This window comes from Oncorhynchus nerka, linkage group LG5 (genome assembly GCF_034236695.1).
Source record: "Oncorhynchus nerka isolate Pitt River linkage group LG5, Oner_Uvic_2.0, whole genome shotgun sequence".
In the NCBI taxonomy this organism is placed as follows: domain Eukaryota; kingdom Metazoa; phylum Chordata; class Actinopteri; order Salmoniformes; family Salmonidae; genus Oncorhynchus; species Oncorhynchus nerka.
Genome location: NC_088400.1, coordinates 6124974 through 6146235, shown reverse-complemented (window position 1 = coordinate 6146235; position 21262 = coordinate 6124974). Strand labels below are relative to the sequence as shown.

General features: G+C 40.2%; 1 protein-coding gene across 1 annotated transcript; it reads right to left on the bottom strand.

The window, feature by feature from the left end:
* Positions 1–675: 675 nt before the first annotated feature.
* Positions 676–17554, bottom strand: LOC115116677 (melanin-concentrating hormone receptor 2-like). Its single transcript, XM_029645164.2, has 2 exons — positions 16767–17554; positions 676–2733 (listed from the first exon to the last, which is right to left on the bottom strand). Exons 1-2 carry the CDS (start codon positions 17177–17179, stop codon positions 2091–2093), a joined length of 1056 nt encoding a protein of 351 aa, XP_029501024.1. The 5' UTR covers positions 17180–17554; the 3' UTR covers positions 676–2090.
* Positions 17555–21262: the final 3708 nt, after the last annotated feature.

Genomic DNA, 21262 nt, shown 5'->3' with positions numbered 1-21262 from the left:
ACCCCCCCCTGAAACATTCTGTCCCTCCCTTCCTGCCTCACTTCCTGCCCCCTTCCTGCCTCCCTTCCTGCCTCACTTCCTGCCCCCCTTCCTGCCTCACTTCCTGCCCCACTTCCTGCCCCCTTCCTGCCTCCCTTCCTGCCTCCCTTCCTGCCCCCTTCCTGCCTCCCTTCCTGCCTCCCTTCCTGCCTCCCTTCCTGCCTCCCTTCCTGCCCCCTTCCTGCATTCCTTCCTGCCTCCCTTCCTGCCTCCCTTCCTGCCCCCTTCCTGCCTCCCTTCCTGCCTCACTTCCTGCCTCCCTTCCTGCCTCCCTTCCTGCCTCCCTTCCTGCCTCCCTTCCTGCCTCCTTCCTGCCTCCCTTCCTGCCTCCTTCCTGCCCCCTTCCTGCCTCCCTTCCTGCCCCCTTCCTGCCCCCTTCCTGCCTCCCTTCCTGCCCCCTTCCTGCCCCCTTCCTGCCTCCCTTCCTGCCCCCTTCCTGCCTCCCTTCCTGCCTCCCTTCCTGCCCCCTTCCTGCCCCCATCCTGCCTCCCTTCCTGCCGCCCTTCCTGCCTCCCTTCCTGCCCCCCTTCCTGCCTCCCTTCCTGCCTCCCCTTCCTGCCTCCCTTCCTCCCCCCTTCCTGCCTCCCTTCCTGTCTCCCTTCCTACCTCCCTTCCTGCCTCCCTTCCTGCCTCCCTTCCTGTCTCCCTTCCTTAACTACAACCTGAAGATTTACTTCAACATCAATAGTATTACTGTTGATTTTCCAAGAAGTATCTTATAACAATAGTATAAGTATCTGAACGTATCTGAGTATCCCCCTTGGTAAAAGTCTCCCGAGTGGCGCAGCGGTCTAAGGCCCTGCATCTCAGTGCTAGAGGTGTCACTACAGACCCTGGTTCAATTCCTGACCATAGAGAGCCATTGCTTCTCTATGGTGTAGTGGCTCAGGGCATGACTAGGGGGTGTTCTAGTATATCTGTCTATGTTGTGTTCTAATTTATTTTTCTATGTTGGTGTTTTGTATGATTCCCAATTAGAGGCAGCTGGCTACAGATGTCTCTAATTGGGGACTATATTTAAGTAGTTATTTTTCCCACCTGTGTTTGTGGGATCTTGTTTATGTGTAGTTGCCTGTGAGCACTCCATTGTCTTCACGTTTCGTTCATTCTTTATTGTTTTTTTTGTGCCTTTCAGTTAATAAACATGTGGTAACCATATCACGCTGCACCTTGGTCCGATAATTCTTACGACAAACGTGACACTGGGTGTCAACCGGCCGTGACTGGGAGTCCCATACGGCTTCGCACAATTTGCCCAGCTTCACTGTTAGGGTTTGGCCGAAGTAGGCCGTCATTGTAAATGATTTGTTCTTAACTGACTTGCCTAGTTACATTTAAAACAATAAAACATATATATGCCGTCATGTCTCCAAATGCATGTGTATTTCTTATTTAAATACTTTATATCTGTGTATTTAAGTATTTTCAAACACACAGCTCAAAAGCAGAACTTTTTTTTTCGGTATTTGATTGCATATGACCTGCCCATTCCCCTCCCCCATATTGCTATACTACAGTATTCACTGTCGTGTTTTTGCAGATTTACTACAGTGAAGTAAGCAGAGAGAGAGAGAGAGAGAGAGGGAGCGAGAGAGAAAGAGAGAGCAAGAGCGAGCGAGAGAAAGAGAGAGAGAGCGAGAGAGCGAGAGAGAGAGAGAGATTATTTGAATGTGGTTAAAGCATGTATGAGAGAGATAGAGATACACAGTCCTTTTGATACTTCCATTATGAACAATCTCAGTCCATTCTCAGAGTAGCTCGGCTTACACAACGATTCAGTAAACACTTGGCTACCACAGGATCAATGATTCTTAGTGATGATGAAGCAGGTACAGTCAGTCGGGTAATCCATCCACTAACACACAGTACCACTTCTGTTCCCTGGAAAGATAGCAGTGTAGTTCAGCTACTGTAACTTCAGTAATTCATAAAATGCTCAAGTTCGTCAAAGATAGCAGAACGAAAACAGTTGACTTTCGGTAGTCTTATTGGGACGAACAGATGTCCTACCCATTCACACGTACAGTATGCGAGTGGCAATGCCTCTATTATCACATGGCTGTGCTGCGGTAGTTGGGGTCGGTGGCCACGCTGGAGCCGTCTGTCTTGACCACAGTGGTCTTGGAGGAGTTCTGCTGCGAGCTCCTCAACTCCTTCCTGTGACAGAGACGCTCGCGATAGTTCTGAGCGAAGATAAGCAGCATCAGAGGGTTGATGCAGCTGTGGGAGTAACTCAGACAGATACTGATGTTGTAGACATAGACAAAGGTGTTGGTTGGCCTGTTGTTGCTCAAGTTAATCACCTGGATCACGTGATACGGGCTCCAGCACACCAGGAAGAGAGCAATGACCATCACCACGGTCTTGGTGGCGCGCTTCGCCCAGACAGTCTGTTTACGCTTGACTCGGCGGATGGATCTGAAGACGTGGTAGAGGGTGAGGGAGTAGAAGGTGGAGATGATGATGAGAGGGAAGATGAAGCCCAGGATGGACTGGTAGAGAGTGTACCAGTACATGTCCTCAGGCCCGTCCAGGAACATCATGCATATCTCCAAGTCGCGCTTCCTAACCACCATGGCGTAGATCATGACGGGCACGGTCAGCAGGAAGCTGCCGACCCACACCAGGATGTTGATGATGATGGTCCACTGGATGGTCCGCTTCTCTGAGGTGGGGTGGACAATGGCAACGTATCTGGGGTTAGAAACAAAGAGAAACATCAGTTAGAGACAAGGGGTTAGAGGTCAGGGGTTAGGTTATGTACCTGGGCTGTGCCCTAATTGCACCTCATTCCCTATTATAGTGTACTACTTTTGACCACAGCCCATTCCTTACACAGTGGTTCAAAACGTCTTCCATTCATTAAGAATGATGGAGGCCTCTGTTTTCTTCGGGACCTTCAATGCTGCAGACATTTAGTTTTTGTACCATTCCCCAGATCTGTGCCTCGACAGAGCTCAATTCCTTTGACCTCGTGGCTTGGTTTTTGCTATGGCATTCACTGTGAACTCTGGGACCTTAAATAGACAGTTGTGTGCCTTTCCAAATCATGTCCAAACTATTGAATTTACCACAGGTAAATCAAGTTGTAGAAACATCTCAAAGATGATCAATGGAAACAGGATGCAACTGAGTGCAATTTCGAGTCTCATAGCAAAGGGTCTGAATAGTTATTTAAATGAGGTATTTATGTTTTTTTGTTTGTTATACATTTGCAAAAAAAAAAAAAAAACATATTTTCACTTTGTCATAATGGGCTATTGTGTGTAGATTGATGAGGAAATTTTTTAAAAAACATTTTAGAATAAGCCTGTAACGTAACAAAATGTGGAAAAAGGGAAGAGGTCTGAATACTTAGTAGTACAGTGCACTACTGTTCACCACTACTGCACTACTGTTCTCCAGGGCCCATACCAGGTCAAACGTAGGGCACTATATAGGGCATAGGGTGGCATTTGCTGGAAACATAAAGATATCTCTACAGGGATCATTCAGCAGACTCCATTGTGAAGCTGTTGTGCTGTTTCACCATTACTTTACCCCAGGCCAGTCTAGTCCAGACAAAAGCATGTGAATGCACAGACATACCCCCCCCCCCCCAAAAAAAAACATAACTAAGTCGTATTTGTCTACTGGTATTTGTCAGTAAAGCAAACAGTAATTTATTGACCTGGGAGAAAAAAAAATACTCAGTTTGAATGTCGCCTATTCATATGGTCTATAGGAACATTTGTGAGAGCAGTCAGGCTCTAATCATGATGTGACATTAAATAAATCTAATAATGTCATGTGTGGATCAGTTGGTAAGATCATGGATGCGTCATAAAAACATCCTTATTCCCTATATACAGTAGTTCACTACTTTGGACAAGAGATCATAAGGCTCTGGTCAAAAGTAGTGCACTATACAAAGAGAATAGGGTGCCATATGGAACACTGGCATATGCCCAAAGTCATGGGTTCAATTCCTTCAAGGATCACATACACATACTAAGAAATGAATTCCTTCACTGTACTGTACGTCGCTATGGATAAAAACATCTGCTGTACACTATTCATGTACTGTATAGTATTCATGTACTGTATAGTATTCATGTACTGTATAGTATTTATGTACTGTATAGTATTCATGTACTGTATAGTATTCATGTACTGTATAGTATTCATGTACTGTATAGTATTCATGTACTGTATAGTATTTATGTACTGTATAGTATTCATGTACTGTATAGTATTTATGTACTGTATAGTATTCATGTACTGTATATTATTAATGTATTAATTTACTGTATAGTATTTATGTACTGTATAGTATTTATGTACTGTATAGTATTCATGTACTGTATAGTATTTATGTACTGTATAGTATTCATGTACAGTATTCATGTACTGTATAGTATTCATGTACTGTATAGTATTTATGTATTAATTTACTGTATAGTATTCATGTACTGTATAGTATTCATGTACTGTATAGTATTTATGTATTATATTATTCTGTATTTATGTACTGTATAGTATTCATGTACTGTATAGTATTCATGTACTGTATAGTATTCATGTACTGTATAGTATTCATGTACTTATATTTCATGTACTGTATAGTATTTATGTATTAATTTACTGTATAGTATTCATGTACTGTATAGTATTCATGTACTGTATAGTATTCATGTACTCTATATTATTTATAGTATTTATGTACTGTATAGTATTCATGTACTGTATAGTATTTATGTACTGTATAGTATTCATGTACTGTATAGTATTTATGTACTGTATAGTATTCATGTACTGTATATTATTCATGTATTTATGTACTGTATAGTATTCATGTACTGTATAGTATTCATGTACTGTATAGTATTCATGTATTCATGTACTGTATAGTATTTATGTACTGTATAGTATTCATGTACTGTATATTATTAATGTATTAATTTACTGTATAGTATTCATGTACTGTATAGTATTTATGTACTGTATAGTTTTCATGTACTGTATAGTATTCATGTATTATTCATGTATTTATGTACTGTATAGTATTCATGTACTGTATAGTATTTATGTACTGTATAGTATTCATGTACTGTATAGTATTCATGTACTGTATAGTATTCATGTACTGTATAGTATTCATGTACTGTATAGTATTTATGTACTCTATATTATTATGTAGTATTATTATTCATGTATGGAGATATTACTGTATGTACATGTACCATAGATATTACTGTAATATTTATAGAGATATTACTGTAGAGATACATGTATATATTACTGTATTGTATTCATGTACTGTATAGTATTCATTATGTACTGTATAGTATTCATTACTGTATATGTATTCATGTAGATATTACTGTAGAGATGTCTTCATGACCATAGAGATATTACTGTAGAGTATTCATGTACTGTATAGTTTTAATTTACTGTATGTATATTATTATATGGATGTACTGTATAGTATTCATGTACTGTATATTATTAATGTATTCATGTACTGTATAGTATGTCTTCATAGTACTGTAGTATAGTTATTAGAGATGTATTCATATGTATATTACTGTAGAGATTTATTTACTGTATTAGATACTGTTAGTATTCATGTACATGTATTTATGTAGATAGTATTCATTATAAGGAGATATTACTGTATAGTATTCATGTACTGTATAGTATTTCATGTGGATGTATTACTGTATAGTATTACTGTGTATTCATGGACCATGGAGATATTACTGTACTGTATGTATTCATGTACTGTATAGTATTCATGTACTATATATTACTGTAGAGATGTACTGTATAGTATTCATGTACTGTATAGTGTTTCATGTACCATAGTATTCATTACTGTATAGTATTCATGTTATTACTGTAGAGATGTCTTCATGTACCAAGGAGATATTACTGTAGAGATATATTTTTATTACTGTAGAGATGTACTGTATAGATATTAGCTGAGATGTCTTCATGACCATGGAGATATTACTGTAGAGATGTCTTCAACCATGGAGATATTACTGTAGAGATGTCTTCATATGGACCATGGAGATATTACTGTAGAGATGTATATGGATGGAGATATTACTGTAGAATATGACCATAGAGATTTACTGTAGAGATGTCTGGATGGAGATATTACTGTAGAGATGTCTTCATGGACTGGAGATATTACTGTAATGTATAAGATATTACATGTACATGAATGAATATTACTGTATTGTATTACATACTTCAAATAGACAGTATTCATTCTGTAGAGATGTCTTCATGTGGAGATATTACTGTAGTATGTAGAGATGTCTGTATAGATTCACCCTATGGCCCTTGTATTACTGTAAGTAGATGTACTTATACCATAGATATTACTGTAGAGATGTCTTCATTACCATGGAGTATATATTACTGTAGAGATGTCTTCATTACCATGTACTGGAGATATTACTGTAGAGATTCATGTACTGATATTACTGTAGAGATGTCTTCATGGACCAAGGAGATATTACTGTAGAGATGTCTTCATGACCATTACTGTAGAGATGTCTTACTGTATTACTGATGTATTCATATTACTGGACCATGGAGATATTACTGTAGAGATGTCTTCATTACCATGGATTACTGTATGTCTTCATTACTGTATTACTGTAGAGATGTATTCATGACCATAGAGATATTACTGTAGAGATGTATTCATGGCCATAGAGATATTACTGTAGAGATGTCTTCATAGACCATGGAGATATTACTGTAGAGATGTGACCATGGAGTTCATGTATGGACCATGGACTGTATAGATTTTCATGTACTGTACTGTATTACTGTAGAGATGTCTTCATATGGACCATGGAGATATTACTGTAGAGATGTCTTCATGACCAAGGAGATATTACTGTAGAGATGTCTTCATCACCAAGGAGATATTACTGTAGAGATATATTCATATGGACCAAGGAGATATTACTGTAGAGATGTCTTCATTACCATGGAGATATTACTGTAGAGATGTCTTCATTACCAGGAGATATTACTGTAGAGATGTCTTCATATGGACCGTGGAGATATTACTGTAGAGATGTCTTCATTACCATGGAGATATTACTGTAGAGATGTCTTCATTACCATGGAGATATTACTGTAGAGATGTCTTCATATGGACCATGGAGATATTACTGTAGAGATGTCTTCATATGGACCGTGGAGATATTACTGTAGAGATGTCTTCATATGGACCATGGAGATATTACTGTAGAGATGTCTTCATTACCATGGAGATATTACTGTAGAGATGTCTTCATGACCATAGAGATATTACTGTAGAGATGTCTTCATGACCATAGAGATATTACTGTAGAGATGTCTTCATAACCATGGAGATATTACTGTAGAGATGTCTTCATATGGACCATGGAGATATTACTGTAGAGATGTCTTCATTACCATGGAGATATTACTGTAGATGATGGAGATATTACTAGAGATGTCATGACCAAGATATTACTGGAGATATTACTGTAGAGATGTCTTCATGACTTCATTACCAAGAGATATTACTGTAGAGATGTCTTTATGGACCGTGGAGATATTACTGTAGAGATGTCTTCATTACCATGGAGATATTACTGTAGAGATGTCTTCCATTATTACCATGGACCGTGAGATATTACTGTAGAGATGTCTTCATATGGACCATGGAGATATTACTGTAGAGATGTCTTCATATGGACCAGATATTACTGAGATGTCTTCATTACCATGTATTACTGTAGAGATGTCTTCATTACCATGAGATATTACTGTAGAGATGTCTTCATTACCATGGAGATATTACTGTAGAGATGTCTTCATGACCATCTGTAGAGATGTCTTCATTACCATGGAGATATTACTGTAGAGATGTCTTCATATGGACCGTGGAGATATTACTGTCTTCATTACCATGGAGATATTACTGTAGAGATGTCTTCATTACCATGGAGATATTACTGTAGAGATGTCTTCATTACCAAGGAGATATTACTGTAGAGATGTCTTCATATGGACCATGGAGATATTACTGTAGAGATGTCTTCATGACCATAGAGATATTACTGTAGAGATGTCTTCATTACCATAGAGATATTACTGTAGAGATGTCTTCATATGGACCATGGAGATATTACTGTAGAGATGTCTTCATTACCATGGAGATATTACTGTAGAGATGTCTTCATATGGACCATGGAGATATTACTGTAGAGATGTGTTCATGACCATAAAGATATTACTGTAGAGATGTCTTCATGACCAAGGAGATATTACTGTAGAGATGTCTTCATTACCAAGGAGATATTACTGTAGAGATGTCTTCATTACCATGGAGATATTACTGTAGAGATGTCTTCATTACCATGGAGATATTACTGTAGAGATGTCTTCATGACCAAGGAGATATTACTGTAGAGATGTCTTCATATGGACCATGGAGATATTACTGTAGAGATGTCTTCATTACCATGGAGATATTACTGTAGAGATGTCTTCATATGGACCATGGAGATATTACTGTAGAGATGTCTTCATATGGACCGTGGAGATATTACTGTAGAGATGTCTTCATATGGACCGTGGAGATATTACTGTAGCAATGTCTTCTGTACAGCCTTCCGAGTGGCGCAGTGGTCTAAGGCACTGCATCTCAGTGCAAGAGGAGTCACTATAGTACCTGGTTCGCATCCAGGCTGTTTCATATCCGGCAGTGATTGGGAGTCCCATAGGGCTGCGCACAACAGGCCCACCGTCGCCGGGGTAGGCCGTCATTGTAAATACAAATTTGTTCATAACTGACTGTTAATTAAAAAAGCCACATGAACCTGGCATGGTCATGTATTGTATAGATGTATTGACCGACAGAAAGTGGTGCGTATGACCTTCCTATCAACTCAATCAAAGATTGTTACATTAGATTAGCAGATGTTAAAGCCGGTGAATTGAAATATCTCTGTTTTCCAATGACTAGGGGAATCTGACTAGAAATTTTGACTGAATCTGAGAAATTCTGAATAGGGGAATCTGACTAAGGAAGTCTGACTAGGTGAATCTGACTAGTTAAGAACAAATTCTTATTTACAATGACAGCCTAGGAACAGTGGGTTAACTGCCTGTTCGGGGGCAGAAACGACAGATTTGTACCTTGTCAGCTCAGGGGTTTGAACTTGCAACCTTCCGGTTCCTAGTCCAATGCTCTAACCACTAGGCTACCAAGAGCATGTCTGCTAGGAAGGCTCCTCTCTATATGTCTTTCCTCTATAAACACAGATAGAAGTATCCCCACTCAGGCCAGGTTGTTGTTGACCCAAAATCTGCTGTTGCTACATACATTTTGGACTATCAATGTACCAATTGATTCTTGAAAAATACAACTTCCAAAATGCCTCAGGAGCTTAGTTCAAATCTCATACTCCATCAGAACAAAAATCTAAGATTGTTTTTCTCCAATGTTTGTAAAACAATTTTTTTTTAAACACCGTAAAGTCTCAAAACTTTGGGTTCTCTTCAATCTGTGTCGCTGAAGCATTAAAGATTCCGCGATAGAAATTGAAAAGTAATTTCCTATTGAGCCGACATACGCAGCATTTACTGTGAATGCAGTCTTCTCCGTTAACGCAAGAGCATACATTTCAATCACGCATTAACCTTGAACTTTCACGGTACGGATTGAATACAACCCATGGATAAAACTAGAATATTGATCTCGTAGAGACGGGTCAGTCCTCTCATCCATTAGCTCTGTCTATTAATTTGATAGTGGTTACATTTATCCATTTGCACTCTTGAAGAAGAAATATTCAACTGCGAGTAATGTTAACTGGTGGGTGAATTGTGTGAGACAGAATATGGATCGTCGCTCCATACAACACGTTGGATGTATTACCTCGGTCCCAAATGAAGACGATAAACCAGTTAACCTTGAATATACGTTTTATGTACGGCTATGAGCATTCAATCTGTGACCATCCATTTCATTATTAACTCATCAATGTATCCTCTGGGTTATTGACATGGCAGGGTGTACATGATATTTGCAGGCTATTATACTAATTGATAGGCTGTATGCTGGCGGATCCATATTAGATCAGAAAATCACCTTTTTTTTAAAAATGTTGTTCTAACACCGAAAGCAATAACATGTATGTATTGTATGACAGACTCCTCCTAAGTAAACTGTAAAGGGGTTACTGTGAATTTGACAGTAGTTTTACAGGCAGCTTGTGGCAAGTCAAAATCTGGTATTTCATATTACAGTATACCTACTGTAATATAATTATGATATCAAAGCAAGTACTGTGTAATGACACTCAGTACAAGGCAGTAAGATACAATGCGGTACGATACAATGCAGTGAGATACAATGCAGTAAGATACAATGCAGTAAGATACAATGCAGTAAGATGATACAATGCAGTAAGATACAATGCAGTAAGATACAATGCAGTAAGATACAATGCAGTGAGATACAATGCAGTAAGATACAATGCAGTGAGATACAATGCAGTAAGATGCAATGCAGTAAGATACAATGCGGTACGATACAATGCAGTGAGATACAATGCAGTAAGATACAATGCAGTAAGATACAATGCAGTAAGATACAATGCAGTGAGATACAATGCAGTAAGATACAATGCAGTAAGATACAATGCAGTAAGATACAATGCAGTAAGATACAATGCAGTAAGATACAATGCGGTACGATACAATGCAGTGAGATACAATGCAGTAAGATACAATGCAGTAAGATACAATGCAGTAAGATACAATGCAGTAAGATACAATGCGGTAAGATACAATGCAGTAAGACACAATGCAGTAAAATACAATGCGGTAAGATACAATGCAGTAAGATACAATGCAGTAAAATAGACTGTATTAAACTCCAATCTGTCTCTTATTCAAATTGACGTGGCACTATAACCACAAAGGAGTTACATTGGTTACAGCATTCTCAATCAGGGGTGCAACAAATATAGCCTCTTAAAAGGCATCCATCAACTCAGCAAAAAAAAGAAACATCTTCTCACTGTCAACTGCGTTTATTTTCAGCAAACTTAACACGTGTAAATATTTGTATGAACATAACAAGATTCAACAACTGAGACATAAAATGAACAAGTTCCACAGACACGTGACATAATGTATCCCTGAACAAAGGTGGGGGGTCAAAATCAAACGTAACAGTCAGTATCTGGTGTGGTCACCAGCTGCATTAAGTACTGCAGTGCATCGCTTCTTCATTGACTGCACCAGATTTGCCAGTTCTTGCTGTGAGATATTACCTTACTCTTCCACCAAGGCACCTGCAAGTTCCCGGACATTTCTGGGGGGAATGGCCCTAGCCCTCACCCTCCGATCCAACAGGTCCCAGACGTGCTCAATGGGATTGAGATCCGGACTCTTCACTGGTCATGGCAGAACACTGACACTCCTGTCTTGCAGGAAATCATGATGCTGTGACACACCGCCCCAGACCATGACTGACCCTCCACCTCCAAATCGTTCCCGCTCCAGAGTACAGGGCTCGGTGTAACGGTCACTCCTTTGACGATAAACGTGAATCAGACCATCACCTCTGGTGAGAAAAAAACGTGACTCATCAGTGAAGAGCTCTTTTGCCAGTCCTGTCTGGTCCAGCGATGGTAGGTTTGTGCCCATAGTCAACGTTGTTGCCGTTGATGTCTGGTGAAGACCTGCCTTACAACAGGCCTACAAGTCATCAGTCCAGCCTCTCTCAGCCTGTTGCGGACAGTCTGAACACTGATGGAGGGATTGTGCGTTCCTGGTGTAACTCAGGCAGTTTTTGTTGCCATCCTGTACCTGTCCAGCAGGTGTGATGCTTGGATGTACCGATCCTGTGCAGGTGTTGTTACACGTGGTCTGCCACTGCGAGGACGATCAGCTGTCCGTCCTTTCTCCCTGTAGCGCTGTCTTAGGCATCTCACAGTACGGACATTGCAATTTATTGCCCTGGCCACATCTGCAGTCCTCATGTCTCATTGCAGCATGCCTAAGGCACATTCACGCAGATGACCAGTGACCCTGGGCATCTTTCTTTTGGTGTTTTTCAGAGTCAGTAGAAATGCCTCTTTAGTGTCCTTAGTTTTCATAACTGTGACCTTAATTGCCTACCGTCTGTAAGTTGTTAGTGTCTTAATGACCGTTCCACAGGTGCATGTTCATTAATTGTTGATGGTTCATTGAACAAACATGGGAAACAGTGTTTAAATTATTGAAGATCTGTGAAGTTATTTGGGTTTTTACTAATTATCTTTGAAAGACAGGGTCCTGAAATGAAAAAATAACGTTTATTTTTTTGCCGAGTTTATGTTAATGAGACAGAAACAACAATACAATCCGGCGCCGACTGAGATGGCCGCCTCGCTCGCGTTCCTAGGAAACTATGCAGTTTTTTGTTTTTTTACGTGTTATTTCTTACATTAGTACCCCAGGTCATCTTAGGTTTCATTACATACAGTCGAGAAGAACTACTGAATATAAGATCAGCGTCAACTCACCATCAGTACGACCAAGAATATGTTTTCCGCGACGCGGATCCTGTGTTCTGCCTTACAAACAGGACAACGGAATGGATCGCATGCAGCGACCCAAGGAAACGACTCCGAAAAAGAGGGAAACGAGGCGGTGTTCTGGTCAGACTCCGAAAAAGAACACATCGCGCACCACTCCCCAGCATTCTTCTTGCCAATGTCCAGTCTCTTGACAACAAGGTTGACGAAATCCGAGCAAGGGTAGCATTCCAGAGGGACATCAGAGACTGCAACGTTCTCTGCTTCACGGAAACATGGCTTACTGGGAAGACGCTATCCGATGCGGTGCAGCCAACGAGTTTCTCCACGCATCGCGCCGACAGAAACAAACATCTTTTTGGTAAGAAGAGTGGCGGGGGCGTATGCCTCATGACTAACGAGACATGGTGTGATGAAGGAAACATACAGGAACTCAAATCCTTCTGTTCACCTGATTTAGAATTCCTCACAATCAAATGTAGACCGCATTATCTTCCAAGAGAATTCTCTTCGATTATAATCACAGCCGTATATATCCCCCCCCCAAGCAGACACATCGATGGCTCTGAACGAACTTTATTTAACTCTTTGCAAACTGGAAACCATTTATCCGGAGGCTGCATTCATTGTAGCTGGGGATTTTAACAAAGCTAATCTGAAAACAAGACTCCCTAAATTTTATCAGCATATCGATTGCGCAACCAGGGGTGGTAAAACCTTGGATCATTGTTACTCTAACTTCCGCGACGCATATAAGGCCCTGCCCCGCCCCCCTTTCGGAAAAGCTGACCACGACTCCATTTTGTTGATCCCTGCCTACAGGCAGAAACTAAAACAAGAGGCTCCCACGCTGAGGTCTGTCCAACGCTAGTCAGACCAAGCTGACTCCACACTCCAAGACTGCTTCCATCACGTGGACTGGGACATGTTTCGTATTGCGTCAGATGAAAATATTGATGAATACGCTGATTCGGTGTGCGAGTTCATTAGAATGTGCGTCGAAGATGTCGTTCCCATAGCAACGATAAAAACATTCCCAAACCAGAAACCGTGGATTGATGGCAGCATTCGCGTGAAACTGAAAGCGCGAACCACTGCTTTTAATCAGGGCAAGGTGTCTGGTAACATGTCCGAATATAAACAATGCAGCTATTCCCTCCGCAAGGCTATTAAACAAGCTAAGCGTCAGTACAGAGACAAAGTGGAATCTCAATTCAATGGCTCAGACACAAGAGGCATGTGGCAGGGTCTACAGTCAATCACGGACTACAAGAAGAAACCCAGCCCAGTCACGGACCAGGATGTCTTGCTCCCAGGCAGACTAAATAACTTTTTGCCCGCTTTGAGGACAATACAGTGCCACTGACACGGCCTGCAACGAAAACATGCGGTCTCTCCTTCACTGCAGCCGAGGTGAGTAAGACATTTAAACGTGTTAACCCTCGCAAGGCTGCAGGCCCAGACGGCATCCCCAGCCGCGCCTCAGAGCATGCGCAGACCAGCTGGCCGGTGTGTTTACGGACATATTCAATCAATCCCTATACCAGTCTGCTGTTCCCACATGCTTCAAGAGGGCCACCATTGTTCCTGTTCCCAAGAAAGCTAAGGTAACTGAGCTAAACGACTACCGCCCCGTAGCACTCACTTCCGTCATCATGAAGTGCTTTGAGAGACTAGTCAAGGACCATATCACCTCCACCCTACCTGACACCCTAGACCCACTCCAATTTGCTTACCGCCCAAATAGGTCCACAGACGATGCAATCTCAACCACACTGCACACTGCCCTAACCCACCTGGACAAGAGGAATACCTATGTGAGAATGCTGTTCATCGACTACAGCTCGGCATTCAACACCATAGTACCCTCCAAGCTCGTCATCAAGCTCGAGACCCTGGGTCTCGACCCCGCCTGTGCAACTGGGTACTGGACTTCCTGACGGGCCGCCCCCAGGTGGTGAGGGTAGGCAACAACATCTCCTCCCCGCTGATCCTCAACACGGGGCCCCACAAGGGTGCGTTCTGAGCCCTCTCCTGTACTCCCTGTTCACCCACGACTGCGTGGCCACGCACGCCTCCAACTCAATCATCAAGTTTGCGGACGACACAACAGTGGTAGGCTTGATTACCAACAACGACGAGACGGCCTACAGGGAGGAGGTGAGGGCCCTCGGAGTGTGGTGTCAGGAAAATAACATCACACTCAACGTCAACAAAACTAAGGAGATGATTGTGGACTTCAGGAAACAGCAGAGGGAACACCCCTATCCACATCGATGGAACAGTAGTGGAGAGGGTAGCAAGTTTTAAGTTCCTCGGCATACACATCACAGACAAACTGAATTGGTCCACTCACACTGACAGCGTCGTGAAGAAGGCGCAGCAGCGCCTCTTCAACCTCAGGAGGCTGAAGAAATTCGGCTTGTCACCAAAAGCACTCACAAACTTCTACAGATGCACAATCGAGAGCATCCTGGCGGGCTGTATCACCGCCTGGTACGGCAACTGCTCCGCCCTCAACCGTAAGGCTCTCCAGAGGGTAGTGAGGTCTGCACAACGCATCACCGGGGGCAAACTACCTGCCCTCCAGGACACCTACACCACCCGATGTTACAGGAAGGCCATAAAGATCATCAAGGACATCAACCACCCGAACCACTGCCTGTTCACCCCGCTATCATCCAGAAGGCGAGGTCAGTACAGGTGCATCAAAGCTGGGACCGAGAGACTGAAAAACAGCTTCTATCTCAAGGCCATCAGACTGTTAAACAGCCACCACTAACATTGAGTGGCTGCTGCCAACACACTGTCATTGACACTGACCCAACTCCAGCCACTTTAATAATGGGAATTGATGGGAAATGATGTAAATATATCACTAGCCACTTTAAACAATGCTACCTTATATGTTACTTACCCTACATTATTCATCTCATATGCATACGTATATACTGTACTCTAGATCATCGACTGCATCCTTATGTAATACATGTATCACTAGCCACTTTAACTATGCCACTTTGTTTACTTTGTCTACATACTCATCTCATATGTATATACTGTACTCGATACCATCTACTGTATGCTGCTCTGTACCATCATATGCTCTGCATCGTATGCTGCTCTGTACTCATTCATATATCCTTATGTACATATTCCTTATCCCCTTACACTGTGTATAAGACAGTAATTTTGGAATTGTTAGTTAGATTACTTGTTGGTTATCACTGCATTGTCAGAACTAGAAGCACAAGCATTTCGCTACACTCGCATTAACATCTGCTAACCATGTGTATGTGACAAATTTGATTTGATTTGATTTGATTTGAATACCTTGCACCCACTAGTGGTCAAAAGGTTTTTGGCACTCCGGAGATACAGTAAAGTTGAATTACGATACCATTCGAAATATAGCAATTATTTGCCCCAGACCACAACATTTTCCCACAATGCACCATATTTTACACTATGCTACAGTAAAATGTTTTAGAGTATTTTACTGATCATAAAAGCCAGAATTGAAGTATAATTTTCAGTTTTCTGTTACTGTCAGATACTGATCTGCTTTGGCTGTGTTTTATCACTGAACCCTCTGACCATGGTCCCCAACTGGAGGCCTGAGTTGTTGTTGTTTTTTGACCCCCCCCCCAAAGTTTTCTGAGCAACATTGTATTATTATTCTTTCTAGTATTATTATTATTATTTTCATTGTTGGAAAAACATTATGTAAAAACACCAGGAAATCAGCTCCGTCTAATTTTAATTTCAGAAATGTGTTCCCAAGTACTGCCGCGCATTACAGAGAGACACGTGATCTTATACAAACGTTGCAAGGATTTGGAATGATTATGTTTTAGTCAAATGTGATATCTGTTTGGGTTTCTTGTGGTCAATTTGGAGTCTACACATTAATGTCTAATTATGTTCCGGCTACCGACCATTCCTCTCAAGAAAAAAAAATCGCCCCTCGGGTGCATATAACGAGTGTTCTTCGTAATAACCTGTAGGATTCAAACTATGTTATAATCATATCCTACACCAGGTTATATCTACCTGGATACATAAAGGTGAAGTGAGACCAAATTGATGCTATATTCGACACCTCTCTTTGTCATGATCAAACTGACACCTGTTGAATTTGGAGAGATGGAGACTTACCTGTCAATACACAGCACCGTTACAATCCCCACGGTAGTGAACTGGTTGCTAACATCCACCACCACGACAGCTTTGCACATGAAGTTCCCGAACACCCACTGTCTGTCCCGGACCAGCTGGTGAATGTTGAAAGGCATCACCAGCAAGAAGAGCATATCTGCAACGGCCAGGTTCAGCACGTAGATGTCCGATACAATCTTTTTCTTGCATGTCGCCACTGCGTAAATCACCAAACCGTTGGCGATCACACCTATAGTACACAGGATGCCGTATATGGACGGGAATATGTGCATAAACGTCGCCAGGTCGATGAAGCTGGGTGAGGACTGAGTCGTGTTCACACATGACGAGTTGTTGGTGAAGTTTCCTATTTCTTCATAGTTACAAAATATGTCCGAGCTATTTATAATCATATTTAGACCTTCAGATATTTGCCGAACTTGGTCGTAATTGATAACGCGCGGGTCAGTATTAGGCTATAGACAAGCACTAACACTGCCAAGCCGACAAGTCATACTGTACCAGCTTCTATCCAAATTTCTAGAGGCTCAACTTGGACAACGCTTCTGGATAAACTGCAGCGCGCGTATCCTTTGGTTGACGCAATTCTTTAGATGATCTTGTAAGCAACTACAGTACAAGTAAAGAATGTGTTTCAATGAGATTCTGCTGATGGATCATTCGCACCAAACCTGGGAACAAGCTGATGCCTCTAGAATAACAAATGATTCACACAGGACGCCGCTACCTTCCTGGACTGGACCTCCCTGTGCGTCTCCGCTGCGCTCTCTCCCTACCCAATAGCGCACCAGATTGTCACTGACAAAACAATCCGATAGTAGTCTCCTCCCTTCAAAATATCCCGATTTATTTAACACTTGATAAAACGTAAATACATTTGAGAGAAAACTGATTGGAAGGTCAGTGAGTAAATCCTCCCACAAAAAAATAAAAATGTTGATCTGTTTCTTGCTCTGAAAAACAACTCGTCCGTGCGTCCCGTTGCGCACGTCATGAGTAAATTGACTTGTGTCACGATGTTTTGATTACATGTTGCTTTTTTCAAAACGACAGTATCAATGACACGCTGTTGTTGCCTAATATTATTTAGGGCTTTTATACGTCAATCACAGAAGTACAGATTGGTTAGTATACAGTCAATGATTCAACGAAGAATCATTAAACAATTAGACATTATTTTAGTCAACAGCTCCTTTAGCATGTTACATAAAAAAAAAAACGTTTACTGTGTTATAAATGAAACATGTTCTTTAGTATGGTATAAATTAAACATGTTCTTTAGTGTGTTATAAATGAAACATGTTCTTTAGTATGTTATAAATGAAACATATTCTTTAGTATGGTATAAATGAAACATATTCTTTAGTATGTTATAAATGAAACATGTTCTTTAGTATGTTATAAATGAAACATATTCTTTAGTATGGTATAAATGAAACATATTCTTTAGTATGGTATAAATGAAACATATTCTTTAGTATGTTATAAATGAAACATGTTCTTTAGTATGTTATAAATGAAACATGTTCTTTAGTGTGTTATAAATGAAACATATTCTTTAGTATGTTATAAATGAAACATATTCTTTAGTATGGTATAAATGAAACATATTCTTTAGTATGTTATAAATGAAACATATTCTTTAGTATGGTATAAATGAAACATATTCTTTAGTATGTTATAAATGAAACATGTTCTTTAGTATGTTATAAATGAAGCAGATCGTTTAGTATGTTATAAATTAAACATGTTATTTTGTATGTTTTAAATGAAACATATTCTTTAGTATGGTATAAATGAAACATGTTCTTTAGTGTGTTATAAATGAAACATGTTCTTTAGTATGTTATAAATGAAACATATTCTTTAGTATGGTATAAATGAAACATGTTCTTTAGTGTGTTATAAATGAAACATGTTCTTTAGTATGTTATAAATGAAACATATTCTTTAGTATGTTATAAATGAAACATATTCTTTAGTATGGTATAAATGAAACATGTTCTTTAGTATGTTATAAATGAAACATGTTCTTTAGTATGTTATAAATGAAACATGTTCTTTAGTATGGTATAAATGAAACATGTTCTTTAGTGTGTTATAAATGAAACATATTCTTTAGTATGTTATAAATGAAACATGTTCTTTATTATGTTCTAAATTAAACATGTTCTTTAGTATGTTATAAATGAAACATGTTCTTTAGTATGTTCTAAATTAAACATGTTCTTTAGTATGTTATGAATGAAACATATTCTTTAGTATGTTATAAATGAAACATGTTCTTTAGTATGTTATAAATGAAACATATTCTTTAGTATGTTATAAATGAAACATATTCTTTAGTATGTTATAAATGAAACATATTCTTTAGTATGTTATAAATGAATCTTCTTACACCTTGTCCTGGTCTGCTTCTGGGTCCATCTGTTTAGTATGTTATAAATGAAACATATTCTTTAGTATGTTATAAATGAAACATATTCTTTAGTATGTTATAAATGAAACATGTTCTTTAGTATGTTTTAAATGAAACATATTCTTTAGTTTGTTATAAATGAAACATGTTCTTTAGTATGTTATAAATGAGAAATAGTCTACTGTCCATTAATGCCCTAGACTTGACGTCCACGTCCCCGCTAACAATCGAATTGCATGATACAAAAAAAATCCCTTTTAAAATCCATCTGTTTAACCATCCTGCTGAGTTCCGGTCGAATTGAACTGATTTACAAGTTTTCTCTCCGAAAATGAAGTTCATTTAATCTGATTGTCATAAGGTCACATGACTTTGTCCACACATGGCATCTGAGCACACAACATACATTTAGATGATTCTCATTACATTTCGGGTGTTTTATTTAACGTTTGTACAGCTGTGGTGTTCCTGGTCAAAAATGACCGGTCATTAGACATGAATGGGTGAGACTACAATTAGTCTATAAAATTGAGTTCAGGCACATGCCCACTCATCAGATGGGCATGTGTAGCACCTGGGGAGGGGTGCTCCATGGTGGCAGAGAGGCCACTGGAGGCAGTGCATTGGGAAGAGAGTTACAAGTGGATCTGGAATTCAACGAGGTCTTTGGGAAGAAGGGCTTACATTTTGTGCACTTAAACGTCTGAAGTCTACTACCGAAGATCGATGAGATACGCCTGTTGGTTTACAAATCAGAGGTGGGTGTCTTATGTTTTACTGAGACATGGTTGGATTCATCTGTTTGTGACTCAGAAATTGAGATAGGCAATTACTCTGTTGTCAGGAAGAATCGGAACGGTGGGGGGATATGTGGTGGGGGGATATGTGTGTTTGTAATTTCAGACATTGCTTTTAACATCAGATCGGATTTCAGAGCTGATCTGGAGATTGTCTGGCTGGATATCTGTCTTCCCAAAACCAAGCCGATTGTTTTTTTTTGGGGGGGGGGGGTGTTACAGGCTGCCCAATCAGAATGCAGTCTATGAAGGTCTCGAAATTGTGTTGTGAAACTGTTATGATCCCCTGTTGAAGGAAATCATTTAGTAAGTGGATTTCAGTACTGATGTCTGCAAAAAGAATAGCCCAACCCACACTTCTGTAGATCACTTGCTCTGACCCAAATGATAAAAGATCCCACCAGGATATGTGAAACAGTGCAAAGTATGATTGACTTAATATTGGTGTCTGATCAATCTAAAATATAGCAGAGTGGAGTAATAGTGTATGAATCAGTGATCATTTTATTACATTTTGCACAAGGATGATTTTCAAAGATATATTTAAGTGTCACAAAACCTCAAATACTCCGTTGAAAGTTTAGGGAGGAAGTGGGTAAAATTGACTGGTCACCTGAGCTAGATAGTGTAGGGGTAGACGGTGCCTGGGAAGTCTTTAAATGTAGATTCCCTGATGTGGTGAATGTGATGGCTCCCATTAGACTGGTCACCTGTGCTAGATAGTGTAGGGGTAGACGGTGCCTGGGAAGTCTTTAAATGTAGATTCCCTGATGTGGTGAATGTGATGGCTCCCATTAGACTGGTCACCTGTGCTAGATAGTGTAGGGGTAGACGGTGCCTGGGAAGTCTTTAAATGTAGATTCCCTGATGTGGTGAATGTGATGGCTCCCATTAGACTGGTCACCTGTGCTAGATAGTGTAGGGGTAGACGGTGCCTGGGAAGTCTTTAAATGTAGATTCCCTGATGTGGTGAATGTGATGGCTCCCATTAGACTGGTCACCTGTGCTAGATAGTGTAGGGGTAGACAGTGCCTGGGAAGTCATTAAATGTAGATTCCTGATGTGGTGAATGTGATGGCTCCCATTAGACCGGTCAGGGTAAAGCAGAGATCTAGCGCTTGGTTTAATCATGAGATTCTAGAATCTATCCAAGCAAGGAATAAGGCCTTTAAAAACATATAAGAACTCTCAAGATTAGCCTGATTTTGTCCGATATAAACATCACAGAAATGAAGCACAGAGCAGGATGGATGAAGCTA

Excerpts from the sequence above, each read along its gene's own strand:
- LOC115116677 (XM_029645164.2), bottom strand. The coding sequence starts at position 17,179 with ATGATTATAAATAGCTCGGACATATTTTGTAACTATGAAGAAATAGGA. Across the intron at positions 2,734-16,766 it reads ACGGTGCTGTGTATTGACAG|ATACGTTGCCATTGTCCACC; the intron begins GTAAGTCTCCAT and ends TTCTAACCCCAG.